This window comes from Mustelus asterias, chromosome 13, assembly GCF_964213995.1.
Source record: "Mustelus asterias chromosome 13, sMusAst1.hap1.1, whole genome shotgun sequence".
Lineage (NCBI taxonomy): Eukaryota > Metazoa > Chordata > Chondrichthyes > Carcharhiniformes > Triakidae > Mustelus > Mustelus asterias.
The window spans coordinates 88,042,830-88,056,806 of record NC_135813.1 but is presented as its reverse complement, the minus strand read 5'-3'; the positions used below and the strand labels follow the sequence as shown (position 1 = coordinate 88,056,806).

At 46.8% G+C, this 13,977-nt stretch overlaps 1 protein-coding gene across 4 annotated transcripts in view; it reads left to right on the top strand.

The window, feature by feature from the left end:
- Positions 1–5,599: 5,599 nt before the first annotated feature.
- Positions 5,600–13,977, top strand: part of tbx1 (T-box transcription factor 1) — a 25,134-nt gene continuing 16,756 nt past the window's right edge. For 2 of the 4 annotated variants that reach the window (XM_078227239.1, XM_078227237.1), the window contains exons 1-5: positions 5,600–6,290; positions 7,600–7,774; positions 8,450–8,605; positions 11,152–11,268; positions 12,337–12,703. In XM_078227239.1, the coding sequence (XP_078083365.1) occupies positions 8,527–8,605; positions 11,152–11,268; positions 12,337–12,703 (563 nt within the window). In that variant the 5' untranslated portion in view covers positions 5,600–6,290; positions 7,600–7,774; positions 8,450–8,526. Of the gene's footprint in view, positions 6,291–6,619; positions 6,632–7,599; positions 7,775–8,449; positions 8,606–11,151; positions 11,269–12,336; positions 12,704–13,977 lie in introns of those variants that run through there. The other 2 variants (XM_078227238.1, XM_078227240.1) reach the window with 2 other exon arrangements.

Sequence of the window (13,977 nt, the reverse complement as noted above, 5' to 3'; positions counted from 1 at the left end):
CTACCTCTTAGCTCTGCCTGTAACAACGCATTCTGCATTCTCTCCTTTCCGTCGGTATGCTCTGTCTGTATAGCGCACAAGAAACAATACTTTTCACTGTATACGAATACATGTGACAATAATAAATCAAATCAAAAAACATTAATAGTTATTACATGTAATTTTATACAGAATCAAAACTGCCAGAATTAATTGTACATAGTGAAGCACTCTCAAAAAAATTGGGAAGTGATTTCCCCAACATTATGCATTGTTAATTGTTGACATAATTGCACCTTATTTATTGCAAGATACGGTAACTATTTAATCATCAATTCATACGAGAGTCAACAACCAGTTTCTCATCGCTGTCCTGTAGTAATCCAGTAAAACACATTTAAGCTATACCACGCTCACATAACTTATAGTTAATTCTGCATAACGGACAAGTTGAGATTTGAAACATTTTTTGGTTAATTGTCATTGATGGCTTCCTCGGAGAATAATGGTCGATACGGCAGCGTTTTCCTGCTTGCGATTGTGTGCTGATGTTTACACGAACTACAAAGAACCTCAGCGGCGAATACAATCAGAAAGTTAAATCATTGCTGTTGTTAGCAGACATAATATGGAACAACACAAAACAGCGTCTGTAAATATAACAATGCCCTCAAACAGAAATACTAACATATACAGTGAAGGATAAAGCAATCTAACAAACTATTCCAATTCGGAGACGTCGAGATATTTACTATTTTGAACTTTTATTCTCTTGACGCGTAGATAAACACTCACTGACAGATAGTGCATTGCTTATACAGAAAGGAAATCCACCAGTCGTTTGTTTCAAGTGTACTAGCTGCTGGAAATCTTAAACTCTCAAGGAGCACCGATAATCTTTTCTAGTGGTCATTTATATTTCCAGGTGACTTGACGCTGAAAGACACACTAAATAGCCATAAAAGATTCCTTCCATTCTCCACCCCCCCCCCCCCCCCCCACACACACACACACACAAGAAGTTCGCTCACAAAGACTGCGAACTCCTTTTGTCCTCTGAAAACAGGATTAACATCCTAAAATGGTGCGTGAGAGATGGGAGTTGATCCGCCGGGTAACTCTGGGACGAGGAAAGATGTACCTTTTTTTTCCTACCCCCCACCCCCCAATAGTTTGTCTTCTGTTGATTTAACCGCCGCGTGGCTTTTAAAAGCCTCCACTGCACTCTGAGACAATTGTGCTGCAGTTAACTTTTACCCTGTCTTACCTTTCCCATCGAAATATCGTATCAACAAATCGGTACTAAATCAGACTGCCTATTAGGCGATTTCAGTGACCTGGCTAACTCACCTCCCCACCATTCCGCCCCCCCCCCCCGCCCCCAACTCCACCCCCCCCCCCCCCTCCTCAATCCCCTCCGTCTCCCTTGTTTGTCTTCCTTATACCAAACTTGGAGTTAAATTGAGTTTATTTGAGGTCAGGCCACCTTTCAGGTGATTTCTTTATCTGATTAAGCTATCAGTCTCCTCAGGAAACTTAGAGGGTCATGAATCATTCTTGATAGTGGACACGTGAATGGGTAAAGAAAAGTTTGGAGTGGTGCTGTTGATTGCCCTATTAAAATGTTCAGGCACAACAAACACTTAATAAAAGGCACATTAACTGTAGCAAATCGCGTGTATCTACACACCTGCTTAATTAGGAAGTGCGACTCAATGGGAAAGGCTTCACGGCAAAGAAAAGGTTATTTTTTTAACCCAGGCATCTTTAGCAGACGGACAATGGGACTGGCGACAAAGATGGGCCAGCGTGCCACCTTTCTATTTAAGAATAAAGAACTTCCAGACGAGGAATTATTGTGTCCTTTACAGGATGCGTCCTGTGATAATTGTTATAAGTGCTCCCAGTCTTTGTGGTCAGAAGGAGCGAAGCGCTTTCCAATTATCTGAGCGGCTACAATAGTAATCTTTACAAAAAAATATGAATTGCAGCGAGCCTCTAACTGGCACGCAACGACGGTATAGATTAAATTTTAAGAGTTACTGTGAGGCCTGCACAGGCACGGCGGGCCGAGTGGCCTCTTCTGTTTTGTATTGTTCTGTAACGACAAAAAGCATCGGAAAATATCCGCCATGAAAGCAACGCGTAAAATAGTATAAGTGAGATTCCAAGTTCTTCCTGGGTTTTGGTACCATGTTGTGATGGGGGGGGGGGGGGGGGGAGGGGGGCAGGGGGGGAGGGGGTAGTTCCTCGGGTAATATTTATAATCGGGACTTGTTAAATATTGCATCTTGAAAATGACTTTTTAAATAAATGTCAATTACGAAGAAAGAGGATTCAACACTTTCAGGAGGAGCTGGACAAACATTTAGCAATTTGCCGGCTGGAGATCTGATATTTTTCCTGGTGTGGTTTTGATATTAAATGAATTCGCCTGCGGGGGTGTCTTGATTTGCCTTAAGTGCAGAGTCTGGGAAGAAATTGGCACCGAGGCATTGCGAAAGGGACTGATCTTAGGAAAGTGTTATTTTGAATGGATTGTTTAAGTTACTGAAGGGTGAGCGCCCCCAAATCCACGATTGCACAGCCAGAATCGCCAATATCGATTGCGAACGTGCTATGAGTGGGGCCATATTAGAATCGGCGCCTTTCCATTGCTTTACAGAGAGTTTGCCCACTGCAAACAGACAGCAACTCTAATATCATATGGGCATCAGAATCATAGAATCCTACAGTGCAGAAGGAGGCCATTCAGCCCATCGAGTCTGCACCGACCACAATCCCATCCAGGCCGTATCCCCATAACCCCATGCATTTACCCTAGCTAGTCTCCCTGATACTAAGGGGCACGGCCAATGGCACCTGACCCGCACATCTTTGGAGTGTGGGAGGAAACCGGAGCACCCGGAGGAAACCCACGCAGACACGGGGAGAACGTGCAGACTCCACACAGACAGTGACCCAAGGCTGGAATTGAACCCGCTGTGAGGCAGCAATGCTAACCACTGTGGCAGTCCCCTGTGAAGACGGACTAAAATAGATCACTCAATGACTGACAGCGTTTTTCGTGGGCACAAAGGTGAGTGAAATGGGTGCGATTTTAACTGGCGGGCATTTATTGTTACTCCGGAGTGTATTTCATTTGAGATGAGAATGGAAGATTGGGAGAAATTCCAACGCGATTTTGCAGCGTGCAATTGAATAGATCAGCGGCTCCTCAAGACTGAATTAAGGCAAGAAGGAAAAAGCGAGTGCCCACCCAGATTGGTAATCCTGCCCACTGCGTTCTGATGAGTATTGTCTTCCTTGTCTTTGCGGCGTGACAGCAACAGCAGAACAGGCGTTTTTTAAAAAAAAATGCACACTCAAAATGTACTTGTTGCCTTTGCAAGTGACCAGAGGTAAGGAGCAAGTCGTGGCGCTGGGCTGGTTAAGCCTCTGCGTGTGAAGTACTCGGTTGCAGTTTCATATTCAAAGCCCCGAGTGCGCCCGGCTTTTCCTTGCAATCTCCTCGCTAAGAAATTCGGTGGAAAATAGCTGCTCATAAAAGGTTAGGCGGTTCTGATTTCTCTCTTGCCATTGCTAGCCGATTAATTTCAGTAGTACCCCCCCCCCCCTCCCAACCCTACCCCCACCATTTTTCCCTGCGCCCAAGTTATCTTAAAGACTGTTAAGCATTCAGGAAAAGAGCAACGTTTCAAATCAAGTCCCACCTATGTTAAATATGCTGGAAGGCCGATGTTAAATACCTTAGCTTGCAATTGGAACAGTTCCCGATTTCACATTGCAGTTTCATAAAGTGATGTCAGTGATCTGATCCGATGATCCGTTTGCCCGGGTTGTTATTTTCGCATCTTGAGTCTTTTTTCCCCCTTTAGGGGAAGGAAACGGCATCTTTCTTTAATAGGTAAACACGTCAACTCCACTACCTGTCAGCACTGCCGATCGCTTCTTTCTACATGTGTTAGATTGTTATCAGGTAGCCTTTGGCCACCTTACATCTGCCATAATACTTTCAGTGTCAGGATAAATGACATACATTTAGCGCCTTGGGACTTTTGATTGTGTTTAATGCGCTATATAAATGCAAATTGCTTCTTGCGCCTGATCGGATCGAAAACACATTGAAATCTGCCCCAAACTCACGTCCCGAGTATCGCAATGTGAACCTTCTCTGGCCAGTCAAGTGGATAGTGGTGAGAAGTGATCAGCAATATTAGATACAAAGTTAATGCTACAAAATCTATTAGTTCATCTAGTTTCTATAATAAATAATTGAGTGAAGAACGGTATTTTACAATACTTTGATAAATAAATACATATATAAATATATATATATATATATATAGCATATCAGCGCTCATTCTCACAGAGAATTATAACTGTTTTGGCTATTCGTTACTCGAAGGTAACATACACACGCTCACACACATATATTCTCTCCCTCGATAACAGAAAGGCAACACACACACGCATATACATATATGTGTGTGAGCGTGTGTGTGTTGCCTTTGTGTAACGAATAGCAAAAACAGTTGTAATTCACTGCGAGAATGGGCGCTGATTGGAAAAGTAGACAGTGTAAAAAAAAAGGCAGAACGTGAGATATAGGGAAATAATCTTACCGAAGTTGCAAAGATCACCCAGGGCTTATAGAGAGAGAGAGAGGCAGTGTAGCCACCAGCAATTCGAAAAGACAATTTTAAAATGTATATTTTAAAATTTATACTTTTTGTTAGCACTGTTATTCATTACCTCCTCCGTTTTAAAATCCCGCCATGCCAATGACTTTTCAGTTTAAAAAAAACACAAACACAAGTTGGATACAGAAAGCTGGTTCTCTCTGGATTCAGGTCTGAAAGTCACTGGACCACTCCAATATTCGGACATGAGCTGCCATCTCCCAGAAGCCTGGGGACGGGACAAGCGCGCCTTTAAGCGCTTTATTTCACTTTATTATCTTTTCCCGCTTCCGCCTGTAAAACAGAATGTGAAGGCGGCCTCGCCTTTTGCTGTTTATTTTACATAGGTAACCGTGAGGAATTTGACGTTTTGGGTACTTGTCACTGCGATTCCTGGCTCATCCAGTTAAATCCGTCTTATGTTTACATTGGAGTTTTATTAAACAGATAAAAACAGATAGGGTGGGAGTTGGGGGTGGGGCGGAGGGAGTGAGGAAATAACAATTAAAGTAAAAGACAAACAATGTTACGGTGATTGCATTCAAACTAAACGCGAACACCTGGTGCGGACAAGCCAGTGGCACAGGAACGCAAGCAGGATAGATTGAGAAAGAGAGAGGGAGAGAAGATAGTAGGGAGAGGGAGAGGGGGGACAGGGAAAGGACGGACAGGGAGACAGAGGGAGAGAGGATAGGGAGGAAGAGAGGAGAGGGAGAGAGAGGGCGGGAGGGAGAGAGGGAGGGGGGAGGAAGAGAGAGAGAGGGTGGGAGGGAGAGAGGGAGGGAGGGAGAAAGGGAGGGGGGAGGGAGACAGGGAGAGAGCGAGGACAGGGAGAGACAGGAGAGAGAGGGAGAGAGATAGAAGAGAGAGAGAGGCACAGGGAGAGAGGGAGGGAGAGAGAGAGGACAGGGGGAGAGAGAGGAGAGAGAGGGGGACAGGGAGAGAGAGGGGGAGAGAGAGAGAGGACGGAGAGAGAGAGGGAGGACAGGGAGAGAGAGAGGGGAGAGAGAAGAGAGAGGGGGACAGGGAGAGAGAGGGAGAGAGAGAGGACAAGGAGAGAGAGGAGGAGGAGAGAGGACAAGGAGAGAGAGCGAACATTAGAGTGAATGTATACATTTGACATGTTCGCCACTGTTAAGGGAATCAGGAATGTCTCATTCTACCGAATGATGACATAATTCTCATTGCAAGTTACAACCACCCTCTGGGTCAGTAAGTAATGATGTCACTTCTTACATAGCTGGGAGTCTGGAGGAAGTCACAGACAATGCTAATTCTCTTCGGATGAAAATTCCTCTGATATTGGATCAGAATATAGCCTTGAAGTGAAGTGTGAATGTGTGTGTGTGTGAGTGAATGATTGAGTGAGAGGGTGTTGGTGGCTGAGGGGCAGAACACTCTCGCAGTCTGCATCTGGACACTCAGCTGGGAGATCTGGAGCTCTGAAGAAGGGATGGGAGTTTGCTGGCCATTCTGAAAACAAAGGGACGGCTCCGGGGCCGCATGGAAGCACCGCGCTGAGTCAGCAGGAGATGGAGCATCTGTCATCTTGCAGAGAGAATTTAAAAAGCATTTGACCCCCAAACCTTCCAGCGAGATCGCGCGAATCTTCAAGTGCTTTAACCCCATGTAAGTGTCGCCGTTTTGCAAACCTTTGCTGCTTCTATACTTCCAAACGGGCGAATCGGTGTCTATTCAGTGTATTTGAATATGGTTTAAACATAGCAATGGAAGATCGCGGGCTGTCTGACATGCGGGTCGTAAATTCAACCTAAAATTAACAAGCTTGGGGTGGAGAGGGGCAGTAGCCGAGGTGTTTCCAATCGATCTCCGAACGATTTTCTGCAACCTAGGCAGATCCTGTGTTTACAGACAGAGCGGTCGATGCATGGGTTAATCCCGAGTTAAATAAGTGGTTGCTGACTTGCGAAACTGGGTCAATTTCATTCGCATGTGAAGTTCATGGCTGGGTATGTATCTGCTGCCGAGAGAGGTGCCTGTGTACATTCAGGAGAATGGGCGACAGAGGCATGTTGTGTTTAGACTTGCCCGTGGAGTTTGAATGTAAATTTCTGAAATCCCTGCACGGCCTTACCAAATAAAATCGGGCCCAGAGTCTGATATGGGCTGTCAGTAAACTGGCAATATGATAGAGATTGTTTAAAAGTCTAATGTATATCCAGAGCGGCCTTTCAAATGGACCTCTCGCTCAGTTCCTGCCTAAGGACGGGATGGCCAGGCTTTAATTAATCGTGTTAGAGACCCCTCACCAACTGCACAATATAGAAACCTCTCAGGTATTTGGAATGATCCTACTGTCCACATTGCTGCCCCCCCCCCTTCCCCCCTCCAAATCTCTGCTATTCTCCTCCACGAGAAATGAATGTTACAAATTTGCCTTTTCACAATAAAACCTCTGTTTATTTGAATGGTTTTGAGGGTTCCCAGTTTCAACGTGACAGTAAAAAAAAAAGCACTGGCCCATTAATCAAGCTCGGTTTTCAGTTTAAAGATTTCATTTATAAAGGTCCCTTGTCAACAATGGGAGTTTCTATTCCATGGCTGCTTTTGTAGACAGCGAAGGGTTTACATTTAGACAAATTTAGACAGATTGTGTGCGTGTTGCATAAAGAAGAACACGCGTGTACCAATACTGGACCATTTACAATGGACACATCCAATGAAAATGTCAGGTCTAGTTTAATAATGCCATCTTAAATTAATATCTTGAAGTGCATATTAAATGTACCAAACGGATAGTGTTCAGGCGCTCTGGTGTACTGGTGTTCGATGGATATTAGCGTTCGAAAACAACGATTGCTTAACGCGCTCGTCGATTGGATATGCAGGGGAGGTGTAAGGCTAAAATATAATGCAACATGACGCACCACACTATTCGACTGATCGTTAATGAGTCAATTAAAACTTTATGGTTAAGGTAAAATTGATGCGTCATTGACAGAGACCCGAGGCACTCGCACAGCCAATAGCAAGGACGGCGAAAAAAACATGAGAATGTAAAGGGCATTCTTGAGCAGAGACCTTGGGGAGTTGCAAGAGAGGTTGGCAAGAATCTGTGCCGAAAGAAATGTTTGTTTATCACCAGTTGCAATGTAAGTACTCCTTTACTCTGAACAATAATGTCAACTAGTTCTGAATTAAGAAAGGTTTTCATTAATCATTTGTGACAATTGCATTGGCAGAAATTGACAATAGCCTTTAGAATGTAGTTTAAATGTATTACTTTTCCAATAGGATCTCTTGTGTTTAAAGATTTTTTTTTTGGCCTGGAGTTTTTCCATGTTGATTTCACTCAATTATATTTAGGGTTGAATGTAGTGCAGGATTGGTGGTGGTTTCAACTAGAAGACTGATCCAGACCCAAATAGAGAGAGAGAATAGTTTGCATGGACTAATTGTGTAGGGTTTTTTCTCTCTCTTTAAAAGTTCCGAATTTCTGAGCAAAACAAAACCACACGAGTTTCTGTGCCAAATGCCTCTGGGTCTGGACAGTAGTCGCTCGACCCGGCTCGCATTTACTGTATGGCCCCGGTCTGCGGCGGTTCGGCCCCGGCTATGTTGCTCTCTGGGAAGTCCCGTATAAAGAGACTAGTTAAGCAGTTCCTCTGTACCCGGGCAATGCATTTTATCTTTTAACGCCTTCAGAGTCAGAAAAAAAAAGGCACTTCCGACGTGGCAATGATTAAAAGCGTCGGAATTGGCTCGTACATTACACAGACAGAACATGGATCACCGTGTCTTTCTTATCTGTACGGTTTTGCTTTCAGCTACTTTAAGGAATAAATACTTCAGTCAAACCTCGAGCAGATTAACCGCCCTTTTCCTAAACCCCGAATAAATCTGGATGGAGGGATTGAGGGAAGTGGAAGCCACGATGAACATCTACCAATTGATGCTTAAAGCAGATGAGACCTTTTCACAAGGTGATCTTAACATGTGTCTACATAATTCTGTGCTTCGGGGCTCAGCACCGCACACACACACACACAGATGGGACTCACAGCAGGATATTCGACCATGGAAGGGAGTCGGCTCCGGTAGTTTTAAACGGCTTGGCAGAGGGAATGTCCCGCTTCAGGTGTAGGTGCCTCCTGCAGTCCCCTTTTATTAAGAGTTGGAGGTGCTTTAACAAACATGGTTTAACTCATGCAGGCCCGGTGGTGTTTTTTGTTGACAATATCTTGCCATAACATGTCTACCATAAAACAGAAAAAACACGCCGATCTGTTCAAAAAGAAAAGTGGGGTATGTTCATCCCGAAGGTCGTATGGAAGAGATGGAACATTCTAGCCCTGCATGGTTAAATTGCTGCACCGACCGGCGGTTCTATGTGGTCTGTACAACGCAAGGGAGAACGCTAAGGGCGCCCCGAGTCCTTAAACAATGTTAGCACACAACTTACACTCGTTAACATATTCTGAGTGAGCGTGCAAAACATATATTAAGAGGTTTTTCCCGTTCAACTGACCGTGTTCATTTTCACGGTACAGCCAGACAAGCAATCTCCTGACCTGGGAGCGAGTCCTACACCTCCCTCAATCCTCTCGACCCAACTTATGCCAGGGGTGAATGGGCGTAAATGGAAGTAAATCAGAAAATGGGATTCGGAGATGCCGCACTGGGGATCCCTCTGCTCTGGGGTAGGGCTGGAGGGTGTTATTATTCCACCTTCACCGATTGAAATTGAGCCCATCTCTAACAGCTGACTGCACAGTAGCCCAAAGCTTACAGTAATTTTGAGCCGGTGTTAATTTGATAATGAAACAAGCGCTGGTGATTTCAAATTCGCGGAGCATACGGGAGAACTGTGCAAACTCTGCATTAAGGCAGGCGTGAAATCTCGCAACTGCCTCCGTTATTTTAATTAAATACGATTTTCTGGAATGTGAACGCTGGAGTTAACGCCAGGTTGCGTGCTGACAGTTTAATATAAGATCGTGGTGCATTATGTACTGTCTGCAACCCCCTCCCTTTACTTTAAGAAAAGCGCGGTGCTGACATTTCTCCAGATACTGGTGGCAATCAGGAGGTAATGTGGGTATTTGTCTGGGAGTGGGGGAGAGCGTCGTGAACATGTCTCGCCTTTGCCGTGTGCCCTCCTTCAGTACACAGTCCGGATTCCTGTTAGAATCAGAGTTGAGTTTTCTATCAGGGAATTGGCGGCGGGGGCGGGGGGGGGGGGGGGGGGGAGGTCCGATTCCATTGAGAATTGTGCAAAACAGGACATCCCGCCTCGAAAATGTTGGATTTCGATAGCTTATTGAAGCGGATTGAGTGAAAAACAAACACGAGGTGGCTAAAGTCAGTCTGAGCTAGGACAGGTTCCACACTGGTGAATGTGTCAGTGTCACATTTTAGGTATGAGTTCGCATTGGTAGAGACTCTGTCCTGAATTCGTCTCCAGCATTGCAGACACTGCGGGTGAAGCGAGATCCGAATCTTCGCTGCCACACCCTCCCCCCCCCCCCTCTCCTCCACCCCAGCCCCATCTCCCCATCCCCCTCCCACCCCCTACCCACCCCCATCCAGCTCTCTTCCCCCAAATGCATCAACGTGCTTGGCGTTTCTGAGTGAGAGGTGAAACGACCCCCCCCCCCTCACCCCCCCCACATCTCCCCAGCGCGGGAACATGACAAAGGTGTTTTAGTGGAGGTAGCCAGGACTCGAATCAATCTCTCCAGGCGGGGACATCCCCCGTAATTTTCTTCCCCGTTTTGGGTCTTCGATAGCCGGGATTTAATATGAAAAAATATATTTGCCCTCTGATTGACTGCAACTTATTCAAATAAAACATCACATGGGAAGCACATTGCTATGCACTGCCCGGGGGAGGGGGGGGGGGGAGGGGAAGGGAGGAGGGGGGCAGATAGAGGGCGGGGAGGGATCAGCCGCTTCTGACATTCTTCTCGCTGTCACCTCCTGCGTTAAAGATAGGGCCCAACCACTGGCTGCTGACATTACCCCGGAGCTGTGAATGAGAGAGTTCCCCGATCCACAACCCCGGCTTTCGGGGAAGAGAGAGGGGAGGAGGGGGGGGGGGGCAGAATTAACCGTGTGGAATGAAGCAGTTTAAAAATGCACTCCCCTCCCTCCCCCTACAACCCCCTCCCCAAAATGAACACATCCTTGTCGGCGAATCGACCAACATATAGCAACAAAACAAACCAGAGAAAACTGGCCTGGCAAAAAAAAAATAACTCTCGGACATTGAGGACCTGTCCCGTCTGTCTTTCTGGGGAAAGACGAGAAAGCTTTTAAAAGCAAAACGAAAAATCTCAGAGAGATCCGTGGCTGAAAGAAAGCACCAGGTTAAACTGGGATCTCTTGTTGTGTTTGGTTGCAGTTGTAAAAAGGGAGGCAAGAAAGAAGGAAGGGAGAATCCCAGCGCTTTTACACTCTGCTCCTATGGACGCAAACAGTCCTCTCTCTCCCAAGGCAAACGCTTTCAGTATTGCCTCTCTGATTACAGCGGCCCAGCAACCAGGAAACGAAGCCATTCTCCAAAGCCCAGCCTTCGGCAAGCACTTCGACCCCAGTCTGACTTGCAGTAGGATGCATTTTAGCACGGTGACAAGAGACATGGAAGGTAGGTGCTAGACCAAGCGCGCTTCTCGCAAAACCCTTTCATTTTAACTAAGAGGAAAGGCTGAACTCCCCTCCCCTCCCCCACCCCCGAAGCCCCCCCAAACCGCCGCCCCCCCCCCCCCCTTCCCGGTTACGCAATGTTCAGGGACGTGTTGCCCGCCGACACTAGGGGCTCCAGCCCCCAGCGCTGCCATTCGCTGGCGAACCGTGTGCCACCGACTAGTCCCGATATGAACATTGGATCTGGTGTGTGTGAATGTCTGTCATTTATTTACCTCCTCCACCCCCCACCCCCCCCACCCCTCCTCCACCCCCACCATCCTCTCCTTAGCCTGGGGTATGGAAAGTGTGGAAAACGTCCCTCACTACCCCCCACCTCCCCACCCCATGTGTGAAAAGTGTGGATGTTTGGGGGTTAATTTGCCTGATGACATTTATTTACTGATGGGAGCTTGCTGTTTGTTATTGCAGGGACGAGGTTCCAATGCAAATGTGGATCCCCATTGTTTAAATTGTTTTTTTCTCTCTTTGGTAGCGGGTGTGACCCAAGTCTCTCGCCCCCTCCTCCCTCCTCCCCCTCCTCCCACTTTTAAGTAATGGGTGTCCCAAAAAGCAATGTTTTTTTTTCCTCTCCAAGCTGCGCTGTGCTCTGTCAATCACAACCATCGGGACCCCTCTGTCCCAGGGCGACCAAATCCACATTACCTGTAGGCCCTTATCTAAATAGAGAGAGAGGGAAAAAAAAGGAACCGGTTTCATGGTGAGGGGAGGCCCTTTGCTGAAGATAAGAGCGATACACAGGGGCTTGATTCAGAGCAGAGTAACTCAGAGCTCAGCTCGCTGTCACCCCGGGGGTTAGGCTCTGAGAGGTCCCGAGGCGGAGGAGTTGTACAGGACACAGAGAGGGAGAAAGGACGAGGAGGGGAGAAGAAGAGATAGAAGAAGGGGGAAATACATTTTTCTCTCTCTTTCTCCCTCTTAAAGAAAGCCCGGAATTAATATTGGGAAATGATCTCCGCCATCTCCAGCCCCTGGTTAACGCAACTCTCCCATTTCTGTGATGTTGCAGCGTTCACGGCCAACAGTATCAGTAGCTTGAACTCGTCCGGGGCTTATCACCTCTCGCCTTCTCCCGGGGAGCCCGGTGCTTACAACCACGAAGCGCAGTATGAGCCCTGCTCGGCCGCCCAGTACAGCAGCTTCGGCGGCGGCGGCGGAGGAGGAGGCGGCGGCGGCGGAGGCTCGGCTCCCTCCTCGGAGAGTCCCAGCGACCCTTCCAACTGCTCCACGTCCTCTTCCTCGGTCACCGGCAGCAGCAAGGCGCCGGTCAAGAAGAACCCGAAAGTGGCCAACATCACGGTGCAGCTGGAGATGAAAGCTTTGTGGGACGAGTTTAACCAACTGGGGACCGAGATGATAGTCACTAAGGCGGGGAGGTAAGGAACCTTTTCACCCAAATACACAGCCGCCATATTTTGCAATTGTGCTTGTCCTTACCGATTACAAACCTTGAATTAACTTTGGGAAAAGTCCCCAACATTATTTGTTCAAAAACTGTAACCCGCGCTCTAATATCCTTGTCTACAATTGTCAATGCTTTTGCACTTACTAATACACCAGAAAAGCACAACTCGGTATCTCAGCTCCTTTCTATCAATAATATAGATAAATAATAATAGTTCAAAATTAACCGCGCTCCATTTAAGTTGTTTGAAAGAGCGGCGTATCTAAACTTGCAGCATTTCTATCCAGCTCCGTTCCGATCGCCCCAAAAGATTTATGGTGCTTTCAGAGTTGAGGTTAGATTTATTTCCGAAATTCAGAATGAAATGCCGCCCTCTCTGTTTGGGCGCTATCCGTGAATGGATGTGTTCAAACCAAACCCGCACTATAAACACATCGCTCTTACAAGTCGAGACTTCTCTCTCTCTCCCTGCAACACTCGCCTGCAACTATGATTAATGGCAATATTAGTGATGTGTATCAACTCTTGAGGGGTGACTAACTGGGCGTAGGATGTTTGGGGGGGGGGGTGGATGGGTTGGGGTGAGGTTGCCCTCGGAGCTCTAGATGTGAAAATATTGCACACACGACATTTACCCCGCTGTGAACCCGGGCCGCTGGGGTTAGTTAGTTAGTTAGGAGTCAGTCTTTCATTCGATCAGATGTACAGATAGTTTTTTTTTCCCCCTCTATCCTTTCGCGTCTTTCTCTCAAATGGAGGATATCGCACGAGCGAAGACTCGACCTGGGAGATTGGGAAAACAGATAAAGAAAAGGCCAGAGCATTGTTCCACTCTCTCTCTATTATCACAGAATTCTCTCTGTGTGTACACAGCCTCAGCATTTGCAAATAACTCCCACAAACAGCCCGTGATCTGCCCAAGTCACCAACCCCCCATTCCCCGATCTCTTCGCGTTGGAAACCTGCAGGGTACCCCCCTCCCCCCCCCCCCCCCCCCCAGCCATCGGGTGTAAGGGACAGAACACTGGGTTAACATAACCTGAAGAATTCCCATTGAATGAAATCAGTGAGGTTGGCTGAGGTTGTGCAAGATGTTTAAAGTTTATTTATCAGTGTCACAGGTAGGCTTACATTAATTAACACTGCAATAAAGTTACTGTGAAAATCCCCTCTGGCAAACTCTAATCTGTATCGCCCCTCGGCCCCACGAATTGTCAAGTTAGTTAACCCCTGGAATTGTTGATT